Source organism: Artibeus jamaicensis, unplaced genomic scaffold, assembly GCF_021234435.1.
Source record: "Artibeus jamaicensis isolate MK-2021 breed Jamaican fruit bat unplaced genomic scaffold, CSHL_Jam_final scaffold_1964, whole genome shotgun sequence".
Lineage (NCBI taxonomy): Eukaryota > Metazoa > Chordata > Mammalia > Chiroptera > Phyllostomidae > Artibeus > Artibeus jamaicensis.
In genome coordinates, this window is record NW_026522030.1 from 20,687,614 (window position 1) to 20,708,792 (window position 21,179).

Sequence of the window (21,179 nt, forward strand, 5' to 3'; positions counted from 1 at the left end):
AGGCATTTCTAGTTCATTATCACATCTCAATGAGTTTCTCCCTCCTTTTTGTTCCTTTAAAGCCACACATAATAATCATGTTGTCTTGTCTACTGGATCATATAATTTGTTGAGAGTTTGATTATCATAACATTTTCCATTCAGTAAGGGCTTAATGAACATATTTTATTGAATATAATTGCCATACTTGTGTTAGTTGACCTAAGTGTCCTATAGTACATATAATAGATGTATAATAGAGATCAGCTGTCATAAATTTTATATGCAAATTGTAATAAGCACCAATTACATTTAACAATGTGCTGTCCTGGCATTTAGGAGGACTTAGGGCCATACGTGTTCACAGAGGAGGAGCAGTGTATTTTAGGTGACCCAGTTCTCCAGATGAAGCTGTACTGAAAGCAGCATTGTGCCATCGGTCACATTAAAACAGCTATCACAGCATTAGTTACTGAGATTTTTTTCAAGAAATTAATTGTTCCTCTTGTCTCACCATTTCTTTGCCACCTACTCTCTGCCCTGTGGCAGCCTGTAAGGGGGAGCAGCACACAAAGGGCTGCCCAGTTGTAGAGTGGAGCGAGGGAATAATTAGAGCTGCTGCAAACTGAGAGAAAGGAGGTGCTTATATAAAACTGGGAGGTGCAGCAGCTGCAATGCATTCGTGTATCAAGTATGCTGAAATTCCTAAGTCCATAGTGATACTTCGAAAAATTAAAAACCTCAGTGGCCTTATTCATCCAGCACTTTGTATGTAAATTATACCACTGAGTGCAATTCGGTGGGCGGCAATTACTCAGTATAGAAGTATTTTATCTAATAAACGAAAGGATGATAGAATTAGAATATATTACTATTCTTCCATTTTTAATGAATGAATGGATGTAGGCAGTATTTCATTAGTGACTGCTAACATGACAACTAGGTGTGATGAGCTATGATCAAAGTAGTCAGATCGACCATTGTATAGGAAATACAGGGGACAAGGAGACAGGCCAGGGTGGGGGAGGTTCAGTCAGCAAAAGATAACTTGAGACATAGCAAGCAGTGGTAATAGATGGATTTCTTTGGGTCCTGATTTGAATAAACTTTTTTAAAGTGTTTTGAAAGTAATTGAAACAATCAGATATTTGATATTAAGGCATTAATAATTTTTCAGGCGTGAAGATACTGTGGTTTTGTGCTTTTAAAAAAGTCTCTCATTTTTTTGGCATGGTGGTTCTCAGCCCGGGGGTAGTTTTATCCCCGAGAGGGTATTTAGCAACATCCGGAAGCATGTTTGTTTGCTGTAACTGGTGGTGCAGGTGGTTACTGGGATTTAGCGGGTAGGGGCCAGAGATGCTGCTGAACATCCTACAGTGTTCAGAATCCCACCCCCATAATAAAGTTTTACCCAACCCAGAATGTCAAAACTGCTGAAGTTGACAGGCTGTTTTAACCAAATGGAACTGTTTACCAGTGAAATGCCATGTTTTTGTTTTGTTTGATAGTAATCTGGTGTTTAGAAGTAGATGGTGATAAATGAAGTAAAAGTAGCCATGAATTATTGTGCCTGAGTAACAGACATAGGGGAGTTCATTATGCTGTATCACTCTTTTTGTATATATTTAAAATTTCCCAAAATAAAAGTAGTTTTTAATAAAACAGTTATAATAGAAAACTGTAAAGATTTAAAATGTGTCTCCTTTTTCATCAACAGGCCCTTTTAAACCTGGCAGAGCGACTGGGAGAGGCTAAGCCACGAGGACTGACTAAAGCAGACATTGAGCAGCTTCCTTCTTACCGGTTCAACCCTAACAACCACCAGTCAGAACAGACTTTGTAAGTGCGTTTTCCGACCTCGCTCCGTGGTCCAGTTCCTTCTCTACCTTCATGAAAGGAAAGCTTGAGGCTCCAAGACAACTTGATAAAGATAGGGGACCTCTATTTCATACTCCAGGCCTGTGTTGTCTGGTTAGGTAGCAGCTTAGTTACATGAACTGTTTAAATTAAGTAAAGTTAAAAGTTAAATTTCTCAGTAGCGCTAGCTAGAGATGCTGCATTGGAAGACATAGAACATTTCTGTCACTTCAGAAAGTTCTTGTCAGACAGTGCTGTTCTGCATTATTAGGTTGACTAGCAATTTTATGGTTTCTAATTCAAAACTACAGTATTCTGTATATGACTAAAATCTTATACATGTAAAATTTGAGGGTTTTACCTAAAGATTCTGCTTATTATAGTATCTCCTTTATAGCAACTCTACTGAGATATAATTCACATTTATAGTGGTTCTTAGTATATTCAGAGTTTTGGAACATTCTTCACAAGCAAAAATATACCATTTTCATCACCCCAAAGAGAAACTCCACTCACTGTTAGTAACCAGTCCCCATCTCTCTGGTCTTCTTCACCCTGGCACAAACCCCCACTAATTTTCTTTGTCTCTATAGGTTTGCCTGTTCTGGATATTTCACATTAATAGGATCATATAATAAACTTGTATTACTATTTTATTCTTTGTCACCAAATAGTATTCGACTGTATGGATACACTAGAAATTGTTTATTTTTTCCTCAGTTGATGGCCATTTGGGTCGTTCCCACATTTTGACTCGTGTTAGTAATACTGCTATGAACATTCTCGTGCAGATTTCCTTTGCTCTGAAATTAGTGTGGTCCTGTGAAACGTTTCATAAGCCCAAATGGCATAAAGTGAAGAAGCAGTTACCATTAATTTACATGGAAAATTTTTTTGATTGCAACTCCAAAAAAAATAACCTACCAAAGCATATCAAAAACCATAAAACCTAAATTAACACTGACATACAGTACAAGTAGAAATGCTGAAGGTGCAGTGTAGTGTAACCCAGCAGCATCGGGACACCTGGGAGCACACTGGACCTGGCTGAGAGGCGGTGGTGGGGTGCGTTGGGCTGAGGGGGTTGGAGTGGGAGGTACAGGAGACGGGAGTGTAGGAGAGACAGAGAGGAGTCATCTGTGAGCGTGCTGTTGTCCAACTTCAGAGTAGGCAGGTCACCAACTACACCTTCTGTGTCACCTGCCTCAATGTTGAGGTCAAGGTTTGTCCTCTGCTGTGGCTGCCTGATATGTGGAAGGCTTGAAATACAGTATGTTTCGCTGCTTAGCCTCACAGATTTTTCTGTCATACACTTGTTAGTAGGCACTCAAAACATCCCGCAAACCAGCCCAAACCTTAGGTGCTCTTTCAGAGTGGGAGCCGTACTTTTCTGCAGTCACTGCAGGACTGTCAGTCATACAGAAAATCTGAGGCAAGGGCTTCCTGTTCAGTTCCTGGGTGACAACTGTCAGCTGTCACAACTGCTTTGGTTTCAGTACATAACCTTTTCTCCTGCCATTGTATTCGCTCTTCAGAACCAATAGTAACTTCAGCAGCTTTCAAGATTCTTTATGCATGTAAATTGAATGGTGGGTGGAGGCAAGTTCAGCACACACACAATGTTTTTATTTTGTTCACCCTGATCTAAATGCTCAGTTACATCTAGTTTTATATCAAGCATTCTTCCTTATAAGCTGTCATAAACTTTTCCGGTACCTTAGGATACAGCCTGCCAACAGAGTACAAAATAAATTCAGGTAAAGCACTGATGCTCACAGACACAGTTCAAAGCTCTGGCTGGTTCTGAGATGGTAGGAAAGAAGATGCTCCTTGGGGTGCTTGCTATAAAATGAATACTGAATGCTAATTTTGCATTTCACTTTTTTTGTTTGTTTTTTTGGTAAAAGCAAAAATCCTCCTTATTTACTTCAAGTACCAAAAATAGATACTAATGATAGGTCTTAATTAAATAAAGCAAAGTAGTGTAACACCAGTTTTCAAAAAGGGGGGCATACCGTGTAGAGTTTTTCTGTGGATCTCTTGATTTCTCTCAGGTGTCTAGGTGTATGATATTAATGTTTTTTGAGAACTTCTCGTTTTTCTAAAGTGGCTACACCATTTTATATCCCACCAGCAGTGTTAAGTTTTAATTTATCCACATCCTCATAAATGATTATTGTCTGTCTCCTGATTCTAGCCATCCTAGCGGGGTGAAGTGGTATCTCATTGAGGTTTTGATTTCCATTTTCCAGATGGCTAATGATTTTGAGCTCTTTTACTACACTTTATTGGCTGTTTATTTATTTATTTATTTTGAAAAGTGTTCACCCCTTTGTCCATTTAAAAAATTTTTTTCAAATTTTGAATTATACAAGTCATTTATATATTATACATACAAGCCACTTACTCATTTTCAAAAACTGACTTTCAAAAATAGCTCCCATTTCATTCTATGAGTTATCTTTTCATGTTCTTGATTGCGTCTTTTGAAGCACAGTTTTTTATTTTGATGAAGTGCCATTAATCTATCTGTTTTGTTGCTTTTTGTGCTTTTATTATCATCTCAAAGAAACCATTGCCTCTTTTAAGGTCACAAATATTTGCTCCATTTTTTTAGTTCATGTTTGTGTACTGTGAGGTATAGGGTCCAGCTTACTTTTTTTTTAACATTGCTATTCAGTCATCCCAGCATTGTTTGTTGAAAATTATAGTACCTTCAGTGTTCAGATGGGCTTGGATGTTAAACCAGAGAGTTCCTTGATGATCTCAGTAAAGAAAAATATTTTTATTAAATGTTTTAACATGTTTTTATATTGTTATTGTGCTTAAAATTTAAATGACACTTTGATAAGTGAGGCAGTAAGTGGTTTTATGGGTTTCAGGAATCATAACAGTAGAAAACTACTTGGTTCTTTGGTCTAATGATCTTTTTGCTTTTTCTAGGTGTGTAGTATGCATGTGTGATTTTGAGTCAAGGCAGCTACTTAGAGTTTTACCCTGTAACCATGAGTTCCATGCCAAGTGTGTCGACAAATGGCTTAAGGTAAAGTCCTGGCATCTGTGAAGAGAGCCACGTTGGGTTTTCTTTTCTGTTGAGTGCCGTTCGCATGGAGTACGTCCGTGGGTGGTGGAGGGAGGGTAAGGAGGGACCGGTGAAGTGCAGTTTCAGGATGATTTCTGAAAATGAAGAGAAAAGGCCAGCAAAATTAACTACAGTCATCACCATGGGAGTGGGTTTGTAGAACCTGAAAATTGGTGATTTTCCTTGATGATCAGCATGGCCTAATTTTCTCATGGTGTGTATGGGCCAGGCCTAGACTTGTTAAGCCAGTTTCCTCTAAAGGTTTACAAGGGGACTTCACTGGAGCTCCTTTGTCAGAGATTTACATGGGAAATAAACCTCTAGTGCTTTTATTTAATTGTGACACTTTACTCCTTTATAGTTGGGGGGGTGGCAAATACACAAATTCTGATACTTGTTATACCTAACAAAATTATTTCAGAGGCTTATAATTTTCCCTTTTTTATAATAGAATAAAAATGTAATGCAGTAAAATAATTTAAATAGTCAGCTTTATGTTGTGGGTTTTTTGTTTTTTTTTTTAAGTATTCTGATTAGAAGATGGTTATACTAGGTTAGATAAATTTACACTTTGGTGAGGAAGACAGGAGCACAAATTAAGGGTACCTAGTTTAGCTCAAACTGAATCCTGAAGGCAAAGAGTCTGGACTTCTCAGGAAAAGACAGCATGGAATATAGTCAGCCTTGACATTGAGAACAGAGAACAATTAGAAAACTTCAGGTTCCATATGGCCAATAGAGTATGAGAGAGACAATGTGCAGAGATGTAACCAGTGACTGGCTTATTGTGAAGTCACTCTGAAGTGTGAGAGTTTGGACTTGATCTTGAAAGTGATGTGGAAGGTTAGGATTGAGATCATGTTTTAGAAAGATCACTTGTCACTATTTAGACGCAGGGGTGTCCGATCTTGTGGAGTCTCTAGACCACACTGGAAGAAGAAGAGTTATCTTGGGCCACACGTTGCGACATGTAATCACAAAACCTCAACGTTTTAAGTAAATTTACAACTTTGCGTTGGGCTGCATTCACAGCCATCCTGGACGGCATTGCAGCCTGCAGGGCTGCGGGTTGGGCACGTCAGGTTAGAGCATGGACTGCTTTCTGAGAGACAGGGAGATGGAATAAAGATGTTCTGAGCCAGACGGAGAACAAATAGTGGCGATTAAATGAAAAGGACTGATTTGAAAGATAGTAATAAAGAAATGAAAATATTGATGAATAATGGGTTGTAGAAAGTAAGAGAGTGGGCGATACCTATAATGCTGGCTTTAGCAACTCAGCAGATGGTAGTACCATTTGTTGAGATGGAGCTCTTTAAGGCAGTTATTAAATTTGTCTCAACTGATGATGTAGGTAATGTCTGTATGGTGAAACTGACCCATTAAAAAAAAATCTATGAAAAATTTAAAAGTAGCCCTGATTGGTGTGGCTCGGTGAGTTGGACATCAGTCCCGCAAAGCAAAGGTCACAGATTTGATTCCGAGTCAGGGCACATGCCTAGGTTGTGGCCCAGGTCCCCAGAGGGCAGTGTACAGGAGGCAATCAGTCGATGTTCCTCTCCCTCTCTTTCTCCCTATCTCCCTCCCTTCCCTGCTCACTAAAAATAAATAAAATCTTTTTTTAGAAAATAAAATATTCAGTGCTGTGGAAATGACTGTATTTACAGCACAGCATGTTTTTATGAATAAATAAATAGAACCAAAAAAATCAATCATAAGCAATTAAGTTTGGGGTATTTAATGCGGTATTTTTAAAAGACATTAAATGATCACTTTGTACTTAAAAAAATTTAAAAACTGTATAGAAAGTAAGTTCCATTGCTTTTACTGTTTCATTGCGTAAGTCACAGTTCAGACAAGTTTTCTCTTTTGTGTTTTAGGCAAATCGCACTTGCCCAATTTGCCGAGCAGATGCCTCTGAAGTGCATCGGGATTCAGAATGACCAACCTAAGAGCACAAACGCAGTTTGGGTGTTCCTCATCACATGTATATACGGACTAGCCATTGAACTTTAATCTGTGTGGCTTCCAGCCCTCCCTTTACCAAAAGGGTCAATGGACCTTTCTTTGCACTGTGTGACTTAATCAACTATAAAAGCTTACAATTAGTCTTCATAATTATGGGATTGTTATACTAACCGTGTGATTGGAACTCCAAAGACTTTTTCTTTAGCTTAATTTTGTGTGTGCACTAACATTCCCTGGTTTTTGTGTGATCATTCCGAGTGTTGCTGCAAGATTACAGTGGACGTGATCTTTTAGCATGTGCTTTTATAAAAAGTGGTAGCTCCAGATGATATAGCAATCTACCTTATATAGAGCCTTCAGAAACTGTGAGTGGGAATGAATGCAGCGTGTGGTTGATGATAAGTGTATCTCTGTGTGAGAGAGAGTGTGTAACTACTTGTGTGAGGGCATGGTAGCTACGTGTGTATGAGATCCTATATACCAGCATGTACCAAGAATGTGTGTGTAGTTTTAATTATGCTGCAATGTATAATCTGGTGTGTTATTTAAACAGCACTAGTACTGTACACTGGTTTTTTCCCTTGTGTTTGCTGTTGCACACTGATTGTTAAGGGTGCATCAATGAAAAGCATCGAATAGTCTATCCCCTTTCCTCCCCGTGAATGGAATGAGAAAAGCCTTTTTCCTTTGCTTCAGGCAGCTGTAGTCACCTTCTTTTTGTTGGTGGTCCCAAGTGGGTCACTGAAGACAAAAAATGTAACAGACTTCTCACTCCATGAACCTGATTTTTTGATTCTGTTGTGAAAACTTTTTTAAAAATCTCCAACTTGCTGTTTCCAAAAAAAAAGGTGCAATATCATACATCATCAGTTAGCAATATTAGCATTTCAATCAGTGATTCGAATGTTAATACTTTCTTGTTTTTTCCTTTACATTTCCAGTAAGCTTTTTACAGGAAGTACTTGTGTTTTTTTTTTAAATGTTTAGATTTGTAGTCTATTCTGAAGATATTTGAGTAATATATTTCTAAGAATACCACTGGTCCCATGAAGTCTCACTCCCTTGACTTCCACCAGAACAAAATCTGTTAGCTAACTCAGCTTGACTTCTGGTATGTGTTTTGTTTAAGCTCCCATAGTCAACTAAGTTGTTTTAGGAAAACTGTATTCTGTTTGTGTTAATTCATCTGCCAAGCTCCAATTCTAAAAGTTGTCTGGTTCTTCTCTCAGTAAATGTGCTTCTCATCGAAACCCTGGTTTCCAGGACGGATCAAGTGCTGGGACAGCTCGAGTTCCTTAGACCTGTTGTGCTTTGATGTTTTGTTGCTTTTCTTTTTATTTTGAGAAAAATTTAATATAATAACAGGAATCCAGAATACTTGCAGTATAAATGAAGATTTGATTTTTGTATAAAAAATAATGCTGTAAAACAGGAATTGACCTTCATTTAGATGACCTGAAGTATTTCAGTACTTAGCTGTGTGGGTTTTTTTAAAATAGATTCATTGCGTATAATGCAGGTTGTTTGAATTCATTCTCCAGCAGTGTTTAGGTTCCTCTCTCATTCTTCGTGTGTTCCGCATTGTCTGCCTCTGCCCTGCAGTTGATGCCATTGCTTTGCAGGAGCACAAGCTGCATGGTCCCAGTCGGGACTGCAGTGATTTGCTGCCAGCCCCACTCAGCTCTCAGTTGGCTCTGTGTCGGTTTTCTACTCGGACAGTGTTAACTGCTTGATACTGCCGTGCTGCTCGCCTTCCCTCGGAGTCTCTGTAAGCTCTTCACAACTGAGAGTTCAGTAAATCAATTCACACAGAAGCACAATTTTGCCCTTTTCCAGACACTGTTGCCTCTATCTAGTCATACAGGTAGGATTTTGCATACTCTCTGTTTGCCCCTGTATTTGTCATTGCATCAGAAATACATCTAAACAGTGGTAAAATGCACACATTACTTTTAAATCATTAGGATTCCCCCACCTATTCCTGATGAACACAAAGTTTGTTAAAGACCAAAATTATTGGCATAATAATCAGCTACATTACAAATCACGTATAGTTTAATCTTTATTTTTTTTATTAAAAAATCATGTTAAAATGGCAAAAGCCCATCTTATACATAGACTTTTATATAGCTGCAAAAAAAATTTATATCTGTACAGATCTAACGTAACACTACTACACTCAGTATTCATTTTATTGAAGCATGCAAGTAAAGCACTTTTTCTAATTTATATAGATACCTAGTTAACAAGGCACATTGTACTAATGACTAGGAAAAGTAGCTCTTTCTTCCTTCCCTCTGACGATGAATTCTTGTCATAGCATCTCTTGTCCAGTAAAATTATGAGAGGCAGTTGGCAATTTAAGGAGGCAGCAGGGGCTATTTTGGTAAAATCCTAAATTGTTGCACTCTCGTGGCTGATCTGTCTTTGGAAATGTCTTTTTTTTGCATGGGGCTCTCACGAGATGTGTGCAGACTCACTTGTGAAGTGGTTAGTACATGTTGGGAGCACGCGTGCATGTGTTCTGAACCAGCTCAGACTGGCCGTGGTGAGCAGCACTGCGGCTGGCGGGGAAAGAACAGTTGATTTGTGCCCAGCAGTTGTCACCTCGGGCGGTGCACTGGATAGCAGGCAGGTGACAGTTTGTTGCCTTCTTCCTCTTCCCTCCTGAAACAATACCGGCTTTACCAACTTAATTCTGCTGTGGGGTTTTGTTTTGGGGTGGGTGGTATGAATTACCATCTTTGATTTCTTTTTCTTTCCTCCCTACTCCTGCCAGCCCCCCCCTTTTTTTTTTTTTTTTTTTTTTTGCCAGCCACCACTATCCCCCAAACAGAACAAAACAAAAAATTCAAGGCCTCCAGGTATCAAGATCTCATTAGGATTTTCTGTCCTGAATTTTTTTGAGAAAAATCTGAAAAATGGGGAAGCATATTTAGATTTTATACACTCTCTTGAATGTGATTTGTTAAGATTCTTAAATTCGGGCCTCTTAAATACTTTGAATGAGATCTGTAACTCACAAGAATATTTTTTATAGATATCTCTAGGCCTTCATTAGGAAGCTATTTCCCCTGTTGGTACATTGGGTTACCTCATTTTGCTGTTGTTTCAGATTACAGAAGCTTACAGGGGTGCCTTTTTTTAAAATCATTTGCTGAGTCATTTCCTCAAATAATATTCCATTGTATCAGTTAACATAGTTTTAAATGTATGTATTATAAATATCTGTAACCAAATCATTTGAAGGCTTGATAAATTTTTAACAAAGTTTGTACATTTTTTATGAAAGTTACTAGTAATGCTTTACACTAAGTAGTGCAATGAATTTTTATTTTTAATCCCTGTGCCCAATTTTGGAGTTGAGAGGGTGTTGGTAATAAATGTATGATGTACACTTAAAACATCCCGTTGTGCTTCACGTTGCTCCGTCAGGTAAGGGGAGGGGTTGTGTGTGCCGGGCAGGGCGTTGGGGATTCTACAGGAAGATAGAGCTGTTGAGCTACTAGAGGCCAGATTTACTTTTTAGACTATAATTCAGATTTTGTTTCTGCATTTGTGTAAACATCTTTGAAACACAAAAGCAACGAGCATTATGATGTGGTACATGATTGTATCTCTAAAGCCAAAAAGATGGCCAAGTTAGACATACATGTGGCGTAAGTTTATTGAATAGTAGAGGAACGTGAGTAGAAAACAGATTTCCTTTGTAATCTAAGGCACTAGATATTGGTTGGGGAAACCAGAAAGAAAAGAAAAGGTGAGTTCAAAGTCAGTTTTGTTCCCCCAAAGGTAAGGAGAGAGTCAAGTCCTTCCTAAGGACTCGTTGCCCCAGGGTCTGCTCCATACGCTTTTATTGAGCACCAGCTTATGCTAGGGAGCTTCAGGTTCAGGCATTGGGGTATTTTGTGTATCAGTTTCCTAGGGCTCCCATACCAAATTACTATAATTTTGGTGGCTTAGAACAAATTTATTCTCAGAGTTCTAGATGCCAGAATTCCAAAATCAAGGGGCTGATTTTTCTCTGGAAGCTCTGAGTATCTGTTCCATGTCTCTCCTTGAAGTTCTTTGGCTTGTAGACACACAACTCCAAGTCTCTCCCTCTGTGTTTGTGGGTCAGCACGTCTTCCCAGTGTTTGTGTGTGTTTTCAACTGAGTGACCTGCACAGAAGTCAGCTGTCAGGTCACCTTGGGAAAGCCAGGTTTGACCTGTCTCAGCAAGTCATCTGAATCTGTCCCAACAAATGAACTCAGAACTCCAGTTTCCTGTCATAAAGCATGACCAAAATAATTTTGACCTGAAAAATGTTAAAGGGGGTCATTCCTTTATCTTCGGTTCATTCTTGCAGCCAAGGATAAGCCTCAGTTGTGCTCTGGCAAATTGAGTCAGCACAGCTTCCTAGCATACTTTTGAAAATAAGTTAACTTTGAAAGTTAACTAGGAAATGTGCCATGAGGTAAGAAAGCAGTTAGCATTGTTTTTTAAAGGGGGTTGAATGAATGGGATCATGTACAGTTTGATTCAGGATAGTTCCTTTGTTGAGTCAAAATGTGATGAATCTTGGAAAAGATTCATGAAAGCCAGACAAAAGGCCACATACTGTATGATTCTATTAATGTAAAATGTCAAAAGCAAACCTATAAAGATAGTAGATTACTGGCTGACTAGGGCTGAGGGGATGGGGGTTTGGGGGTGACAGCTAAGGACCATGGGGTTTCTTTGGGGGGCGGTAATGAAAACATTCTGAAATTGTGATAGAAGGACAATTCTATGAGTATTTTGAAAGCCACTGATTATACTGGCTTTTGAAAGTAGTGGGGAAATTCTATGGTGTGTGAATGACATCTTAAAGCTGTTTTTTAAAAACATGACATACCCACCTGAATGTCTGTAGAAAAGATTAATACCTTTCTGCACAACCCTGAGAGGGAGCCATACAGTGTTCATTGCTCTCGGTTTCCGCGTAAGTTAAAGGGGAATGTTCGCAGTGTCTGGAACCCTTGATGTCCTGCACACAAAGGAGGAGGATGTCCTCAAATTCTTTGCAGCAAGAACCTACTTAGGTGGCACCAACCTTGACTTCCAAATGAAGAGTACACTTACGAAAGGAAAAGTGATGGCAACTGCATCATCTGAAGAGAACCTGAGAGAAGCTTCTGCTGGCAGCTTGTGCCATCAATGCCATCGAAAGACCCACTGATGTCGGTGTCGCCCAAGAATACTGGCCAGCGAGCTGCACTGATGTTTTCTGCTGCCACTGGTGCCGTTCTTGGAGCCCAGACTTCCAGTGTTTACTGATCCCAGGGCTGGGCACCAGCCCCTCATGGAGGCGTCTTACGTTAGCCCGCCTGCCATTGCTCTGTGTCACACAGACACTCTGCACTATGTGGACATTGCCACCCCTTGCAAAAACAAGGGGGCTCGCTCAACAGTTCTGATGTGGTAGATGTTGGCCCAGGAGGTTCTGCACATGTGTGGTACCATCTCCCATGAGCACCCGTGAGAAGTCATGCCTCATCTCTACTTCTACAGAGATCAAGGAGAGATTGAAAAGAGGCTTTTCAGGGTCAGTGGACATGGCAGCAGCTCCCAAGTTCACAGCTGCACAGTCTGAGGTCTCAAACTGGCCTGGAGGCTCAGGTGCCCTCTCTGTTTGTCTAGCAGTTCACTGCTGAAAACGGGAATATTCAGCTGCCACTGCTCAGGCCACTGACAGGTAGGAAAAACCACTAAGTGGTCTTAAGCTGTTCTTCCACGAACTCAGAATGGAAATAAAGTTGATGGAAAATAAACAATTAAAAATAAAGTGATTAACAATACCATGTGTTGTGAGTTTATGTGATGCAACTGGAATTCTCATACACTGTGGGTGGGAGTGTAAATGGGAATGACCAACTTAGAGACCTGCTCGAAGTCACCTACCAAAGTTAAGCATACCCTATAACCCCATAATTCCCAGGTATATTCTCAAGACAAACACATACACCAAAGGCAGGTACAAGAATGTTCGTTCATAGGACTTCTGGCCAAGATGGAGGCATAGGTAGGTACTCTGTGCCTCCTTACAACCAAAAGAAGGACAGCAAATTTAAAAACAAAAATTAATCAACTGCCAGAAAAGCGAACTGTATAGAAGTCTGAAACCAAGGAGTTTAAGAAACATTGGTCCAGACCTGTAGGACAGGTGGAGGGGACTTGGAGCAAGGTGGCAGCTGGTGGGCCATGGTGGGGGGTCCCATATTTGCGTGCAGATAAACCAGGAGCAACTGAGGAGCAAGACAGACTGTACAGCCTAGGGTTCCAGCGCGGAGAAATAAAGCCTCAAAACCTCTGAAAAAACCTGTGGGGGTTGAGGTGGCAGGAGAGACTCCCAGCTTCACAGGAGAGTTATTGGAGAGACCCACAGGGTCCTAGTAGAGCATACACAAACCCACTGACCTGGGAGTCAGCACCAGAAGGGCCCAAATTGCATGTGGGTAGCAGGGGAAGTGACAAAGCCAGTGGAGAGCCAAGCAAGGGGCATTGTTCCCTCAGCCCCCTCCCATACATAGTGTGCCACAAGGCAGCCACATGAGTTGCCCCACCCTGGTGAATACCTAAGGCTCTACCCCTTACAGCATAACAGCTGCACCCAGACCAAAAAATATGGCTCTAATGAAAACAAAAAATAGAACTAAGTGATGAAGAAATAGATAACATGAGATGGCACGTTTCAAAACACTGGTAATCGGGATGCTCACAGAACTGGTGAAGTATGGTCACTAATAGAGGAAAAGTAAGGATGTGCAAAATGAAAAAAAAACCAACAGTGACAGGAAGAAAACCAGGACTCAAATCAACAATTTGTACCTGAAGGAAGAAACAATGATTCAACTAGAACAGAATGAAGAAACAGTAATTCAGAAAAATTAGAAGCTTAGGGACATCTGGGACAACTTTAAACATTCCAACATCTGAATCAGGGAGAAGAGGAAGAGCAACAAATTGAAAACTTACTTGAAAAAATAATGAAAAAAACTTCCCCAATCTGGCAAAGGAAAGAGACTTCCAGAAGGTTCAGGAAGCTCAGAGAGTCCTAAAGAAGTTGGACCCAAGGAAGCACACACCAAGGCACATCATAATTAACATTACCCACGACTAAAGGAGCGAATCTTAAAAGCAGCAAGAGAAAAGGAGGCAGTTACCTACAAAGCAGTTCCCATCAGACTGTCAGCTGATTTCTCAAACTGAAGGCAAGAAGGGGCTGAAAAGTGTTCAATATGATGAAAAGCAGAGACCTACCACCTAGATTACTTTACCCAGCAAAGCTATCATTTAGAATGGAAGGGCAGATAAAGTTCTTCCCAGATGAGGTCAAATTAAAGGAATTTTATCATGACCAAGCCCTTATTATATGAAATGTTAAACAGACTTATTTAAGGAAAAGAAGACCAAAACAATAAACACTAAAAGGGCAACAAATTCACAACTATCAACAACTGAATCTAAAAAAAAAAACGTAAGCAAACAACCAGAACAGGAGCAGAATCATAGACATGGAGATCACTGGAGGGTCTTCAGCTGGGAGGGGAAAGGGGGCAAATGAGGGAAAAGGTACAGGGAATAAGAAGCTTATCTGGTAGGTACAAAATAGGGAGACATCAGGAATAGTAAAAGAAATGTGGAGCCAAAGAACTTACATGCTTGGCCCATGGACATGAAGTAAGGGGGAGTTGCTGGAGGGAAGGGGGGTACCAGGCAGAGGGGACAAAAGGAAAATTTGGGACAGTTGTAATGACATAACTGATTTTAAAAAAGACTTTAAAAAAAGGTATTTATGCGTGACATCCACACCAGGGGGCACTATTGTACAAAACCAAGTTCCAAATAAATGCCTGTTAAAGTGCAGGTGGATTGACAAGGTGATTAACGTCACGACGTGCTTTAATGTTCTCATTTACAGAAAGGATGCCCAAGGAAAGCTCTTTCTCAGGACAGTACAGGACCACTAACTACAGCTCAGAGACGCATTCCTCTCAAAGCAGTGTTGTGTGTATTCCATACCGAGTAGGACTTGTAACAGTTAAAATGGTTTTTAAATGGTTTTAAAACAGAACTTAAACTGTTTTCTCTCTCTTTAAAATCAAGCTCCCTCTATATTGATCAAAACGGATTTCTGCACATGAACTTGACACCTACCCTCCCCCATGCTCTTTTCACACATGCTCAGGTGCAGTGAGATTGGAGCTGTTGTCTGCTAAGACCTGCCCCTGCCAATCCCAAGTTTTCTGGTGACTTCCTCAATGTCAGGTTGAATGAACACTTGACAGTCTTTGTCTTGCTGGACCTCTCCGTGGTATACCATGCTGCTCATTTGTCTTCATTTCTGAAAGCTGCATACCTTTGGGTTTCATGATTACTCTTCTCACTCCACCTCCTTGTTTCTCTCTGAGTTTGTTCTCTCACCTGAGGTTTTCCCTGCCCTGTCGCTTTAACATCAGGGCTCACAGGACTTGTTCCTCAGCCTCTGGTTTTCCCATTCTGCATGCGCCCCCTCGTAGTGGTGACAGCATCATCTACAGTTTGATCAGTGCTCATGACTCACAGCCATGTCTCGACAGTTGCAACTTCTCCCCAGACCTCCTTGTGTTTCCAGCTTCCCACTGACCACTTCTCCTGAATTTCCCCTCCTGAACATCCATGGGCATTCAAACCCAAAATGTCCAAACATGAACTCATCAAGTTCCCCCCAGACTTGTTCTTTCTCCTGCGTTCTCCCAGTCCATTGCCGGCCCCACCCAGCCGAAACTGGGAAGCCACGCCTGACTCACCCGTCTCCGTCCTCGACGTCTGATCAGACGTCCCTGTCTCCTGTTTCTCCACAGCCCTAGTTCAGGTCCCGTCCTCTGCCTTTTCAAGATCATGCTTCCAGCTGTGCAACACTCCCTGCCCCGGCCCCAACCCCATCCTCATATTCATACTTCTCTCCACAGCCTCCAAAGTGAGTCATTCACAACATAAACTGGACTGGTTCCTCTCACCCTCCGTCCCACCTATAATCCCAAACCTTTAAATGACTTTCCATCGCCTACAGGGCAAAATGCAGTCTGGCTAGCGTGTCCCCTCTCCAACAAAAGCCCTATTAGTCCTCCCCTGCCCTGGTTCCTACCTCAGCACGCAAGGCCCCCTCGCCTTGGATTTCACCTCCTGGCAGCATCAGCCTGCTTACGGACCCCCAGGCCGACTGCAGACACCTCTGCCTGGAAGGCCTCCTCTTCCCCTCCCTCTTTTCTCATGACTCAACTCGGGTGGTCCCCTCTATACCAGGAAATCCGCCCTGATCCCAGTAAGCCTCCTCAGATGCTCCACCCCTCTTCTGGGAACCTGAGCTGAGCCATTTCCCTTCCCCAGTGTGTTATCAGCACTTGTTCCTACAGGCTTTCCACTGGCCTGGGAGCATCATGACCTGCTCTGACGTGTGGCTTCACCTTTGGGGCCTTGCACGGAGTCTGGTCAATGGCAGAGGTTCAAGAAATGCGTCAGTGAAGGAACGGAGAACGATTCCCTGGCTGGAATGGTTAGGTGGCTGGTGGGAATCGATGGTCAGGCACGGAATGAATCTTACAGGAGGGGCAGGTTTGGACAGAAGTGAGTCTGGAGAGGGAAGTGCGTGTGGAGACAATGGCCTGGCCTTTAGACACCCGGTGAGGTGCACACACAAGGCCACGGTCCAATAGTCAATAATTGGATGACTAGGTCCAGAGCCTCAGAGAGAAGCCTGAGCTGGGCCATCGGCTGTTAGAAGCATTAATTGTGTTAGCTAAGACAAGGCTGACTTCAGATGGAAGTCTCGGGCTGACTGGGGGCCCAGCTCGACCCCCGATAGGAAGTGGAACATGCTGATCTGGGCCAGGTTCTGTGTGACTGTGAAGAGTGGAGAACAGACAGACTCCCTTGGGCTGAGATGTGCCAGAGAGAGGCGGCCAAGGCTGCCCAGGCATGACTCCCAGTTCTGAATGAACTGCTCTCCCTGGATTTGTGTATCAAATGAATTAGGTTCAAGTTACCATCAACCCAGGCAGGGTGAGAGCTGCATCCACATGCCATAGGCCCAAGGCCAGTCAGGAACAAGCCTTGACCTGTGCACAGAACACAAGTGACCTCGGCTCCTTGCGGGTCCGGCAGGGCCAGTTGTGCACACAGAGCCTTGCCGGCCCACTAGGGGCTGGCCAGTCATGGCTCTTTGTAGAAATCCACTGCCTAAACCTGACCAGGAGCCAACGGTGATGCTGGAGGACATGCCCCAGAATTTCATCAAGCAATGATGTGACAGGGAACTCTGAGGTCCCAACACTCATTAAGAATTCTCTTTGGGGCTGCTTGGACGTAATGTCCACAGAGGAAGGAAAAGTAGGCCACTAGCGGAAGGAAGCCGGAACCCACCTGCTGACCGGATGCACAGAGGTTTGCTCCCTGTTGCTGAGTTACCCACTCGGCTCACCGTGGCCTCGTTTAGCTGTGCAGCTACCCAGAACCTGCGCAGGGGAGCAGCCACTTTGTCCTCACCCCCTGTGCCAGTGGGTATGCCTTCCCTAGGGTTTTAGAACAGAAGGAGAAAGAAAAGGACAGTGATTAAGTAGCTTTTTCCTGCCTCGAGTTCTGAAGAAGCAAAGTCTGTTTGCAGGAGAGGAGAAGAATGAAGCAGAGATGCAGAGATGCACGGACACGAGAGAGGAGAGTTTCCGGGGCTCTGCAGTCCCTGGTTCTCACGCCACCTGCCTCTCCGCTCTCAGATGCCGTGAGCCACCCCCTTGGATCCTTGTGACACATTTTTCCAAGTTTTGACCCAGCCAACACAATTGCAGTGCACTGAGAAGTCTGATTAATACTAGGAGTGCACCACAGATGAGCTCATCACCCGTGGGTCATCTGCATAACCTCTTTGGGCACAGTTCCCTCATCTATCAACTGAGGATAAGATGCTTCCCAGGATCAATGGAACTAAACTCAATTTAGTGCAAGTGAAAGTGCTAACAATAGCACCACCCACATGTTGAGCTCTTAACTGATGCCTTTCCCGTTTTCTCCTTCCTTAAGAGACCAAAGTCATCCCCTAAAGTTCTGGAGAGATTATTCTGGAATCATTCACACATTGGTGATGGGTGGTTGCAACCCAGAATTGAGTGAAAAATTCATTCTTCTGCCGCCCTGACAGAGGACTAGAACATTTGGTGTTTTCTGAAGCTGAAGACTCAGTGTCCTTCTCCGGGCGAGAGACAGGCTCTTGGGTTTGCAGCTGCAGACATTTCGTCTAGTGAACATTTTTCATTGTCTCCTGGGAATCATCCCATCCTTCCTTCTTCCTAGAAGTCCCCAGCCACCTCTTCCCCATGTGCCACATGTTTGCAGGAGGGAGCTGACCTCAGTCCTGGTCCCAGGGCGGGCCCCTGCGGGGGTCGGGGGGCAGGTGGAGAGTAGGGGGAGTAAATCCAGGGAGTACGTTCCACTCATCTGGGCACAGCCGGGATTTGAGGGGAGCTATGTGATGTCAGCAGCACTGCAAGTTAAGGTGAATTTCCAAATTCCAACTCGGAATGTTGCCTCAGAAATGCTCTTTCCCCCTGGGTGTAAACATGGAAGTGTGTATTCCTGCAGACATGAGGGAAATTAGCCTCAGGATGAAGCTGTCTACGAGAAGGCAAAAGACACTGGAAAGAAATGTTCCCTAGAGACTTCCGACAAGATGGAGGCGTAGGTGGAAATGCTGTGCATTCTCACACAACCAAGTTTAAAAACAACAAAGTTTTAGCAACAAAAATGCAGCCAAAACACAAAAAAATTGAACTATACCGAAGTCCAACAACAACGAACCCCTCAGCCAGACTGGTAAGAGGGGCAAAGCCAGCAGCAGAGTGGGTCGGGCAGGAAAGATCCCCCAACCCAGGCTCACAGGCAGCCAAGGGCGAATCCCAGGTGTGGAGTTGTGATGGGCAGACCCAGTGAGGGCACAAGGCAGCAGGCTGACCGCGGTCACACATTCACGCGCAGATAAGGCAGCAAAGGAGCGAGCAGTGAGACAGATCTCACAGGCCCCAGTGGCGAGAAGCAGTGGAGGGGACCGCTATTGCCCCTCTTTGACCCCGCCCCCACATACAGCGACACAAACCAGCGACCTGGGTGGCCCCTCCCTGGTGAACACCTAAGGCTCCTTTCCTCATACGTAACAGGCTCGAACAGATCAAAACATTATGGCTCAAACAGAAGAACAAATCAAAGCCCCAGAGCCAATACTTTTAAGCGACCAAGAAATAGTCAACCTTTCAGATGCACAGTTCAAAACACTGGTGATCAGGATGCTCACAGAACTGGTCTATTTTAATCACAAATTAGAGGAACAAATGAAGGCTAAACTAATTGAAATGAAGGGAAATGCACAGGAAACCAATAGTGATGGAAAGGAAACTGGGACTCAAATCAAGGGAGTGGACCAGAAGGAAGAAAAAAACAACCAAACAGAAAAGAATGAAGAAACAAGAATTCAAAAAAATGAGGAGAGGCTTAGGAACCTCCAGGACATCTTTAAACACCCCAACATCAAATTATAGGGGTACCAGAAGGGGAAGAAAAAGAGCAAGTGGAAAACTTATTTGAACAAATAATAAAAGAACTTTCCCAATCTGGCAAAGGCAATAGACTTCCAGGAAATCCAGGAAGCTCAGAGAGTCCCAAAGAAGTTGGACCCAAGAAGGAACACACCAAAGCACATCATCATTACATTAGCCAAGATTATAATGAAGGAGAGAATCCTAGAAGCAGCAAGAGATAAGGGGACAGTCACCTACAAAGGAGTTCCCATCAGACTGTCAGCTGATTTCTCAAAAGAGACCTTCCAGGCAAGAAGGGGCTGGAAAGAAGTATTCCAAGTCATGAAATCCAAAGACCTACAACCAAGATTGCTCTATCCAGCAAAACTTTCATTTAGAATGGAAGGGCAGATAAAGTGCTTCTCAGATAAGGTCAAGTTCAAGGAGTTCTTTATCACCAAGCCCTTATTATATGAAATGCTAAAGGGACTTACCTAAGAAAAAGAAGATAAAAAAGATGAACAGTGAAAGGACAGCAAACTCACAGTTATTAACAACCACACCTAAAACAAAAGCAAACTAAGAGGACAGCTAGATCAGGAGCAGAACCATAGAAATGAAGATCACATGGAGGGTTAGCAACAGGGGAGTGGGAGAAGGAGAAGGGGGGGAGAAGGTACAGAAAATAAGTAGCATAGACAGTAGATAGAAAATAGATAGGGGAAGGGCAAGAATAGTATGGGAAATATAGAATCTAAAGAACTTGAGACACGTGGTCATGAACTAAAGGGGGGAATGGTGGGGGAGGGCGTGTGCAGGGTGGAGGGGAATGAAGGGGGGAAATAGAACAACTGTAATGGCATAATCAATAAAATATATTTTTAAAAAAGAAAAGGAATGTTCCCTGATGTAAGGGCTGCAGGGACAATCCCAGAGTCCACCCTCCCCTGCCTTCTGGCCACCGGAGCCAGCACGGCCTCTGTTCAATCTGTAACAGGCAAAACAGAGACCTGCTGACACCGCCGCACACACGTCTGGTCCACGATGTCAGAGGTAGAGCCGTTCGTTTGAACTGAGCCAGGGTTTAAACAGAAGCCGTGCTGGTATTTCAGATGGAAGATGATTTATTCAGACTTTCTCCAAACGCTGGAGTTCTCAACCGCTGTGGGGTCTGTGGGCTTTTTGTTTTTGTTTTTTAACCCCAAGGCCACTTCCCTGGTTATCTGGCCCAAGCCCTGAGGCACCTCAGCAGCACTCAGCACACCCGGGCCATGCTCACCCCCCCCCCCGCCCTCCTACCCCCGCCCCCGATGTCCCGCCTGCCTCCCGAGTTCTCAGGTTTGGTCAGTGGCCTCATCACCGGCAGAACCACTCAAGCCCACAAGTCGGGCGAGTCTCCCAAAGCCCCCACTTCCTCAGGCCTCCTTCCCTTTTAGTCACCAAGTCACAACTTTACCTCCTAAAGTTTCTCTGCTCTGCCCCCTCTTTGAAACTTTTATTTTTTTTCATTACCCTGCCTGAGGCTTTCTTCCTTTCTCTCCTAATTACTAATCTGTTGAATCATACTCACTGCTTCTTCTAATAGGGTTTTTTTTTTTAAATAGAAAATTGAGGTCTTGTTGGATACTCAGCATATTAGACAAAGGGATGGGTCAAAACTGTTCCACTTATCATTACACAGCTTTTGTAAAAGTGATTTTTATAGCAGGGTAATACCCCATCGTATGGG

The 21,179-nt window shown here is 42.8% G+C and overlaps 1 protein-coding gene across 6 annotated transcripts in view; it reads left to right on the top strand.

Moving 5' to 3' along the window:
• RNF38 (ring finger protein 38) overlaps positions 1-10,292 on the top strand; it is a 123,935-nt gene extending 113,643 nt beyond the window's left edge. For all 6 annotated transcript variants that reach the window (XM_037144525.2, XM_037144526.2, XM_037144528.2 and 3 more), the window contains 3 exons: positions 1,697-1,818; positions 4,780-4,879; positions 6,799-10,292. In XM_037144525.2, the coding sequence (XP_037000420.2) occupies positions 1,697-1,818; positions 4,780-4,879; positions 6,799-6,861 (285 nt within the window). In that variant the 3' untranslated portion in view covers positions 6,862-10,292. The remainder of the gene's footprint in view (positions 1-1,696; positions 1,819-4,779; positions 4,880-6,798) is intronic.
• Positions 10,293-21,179: the final 10,887 nt, after the last annotated feature.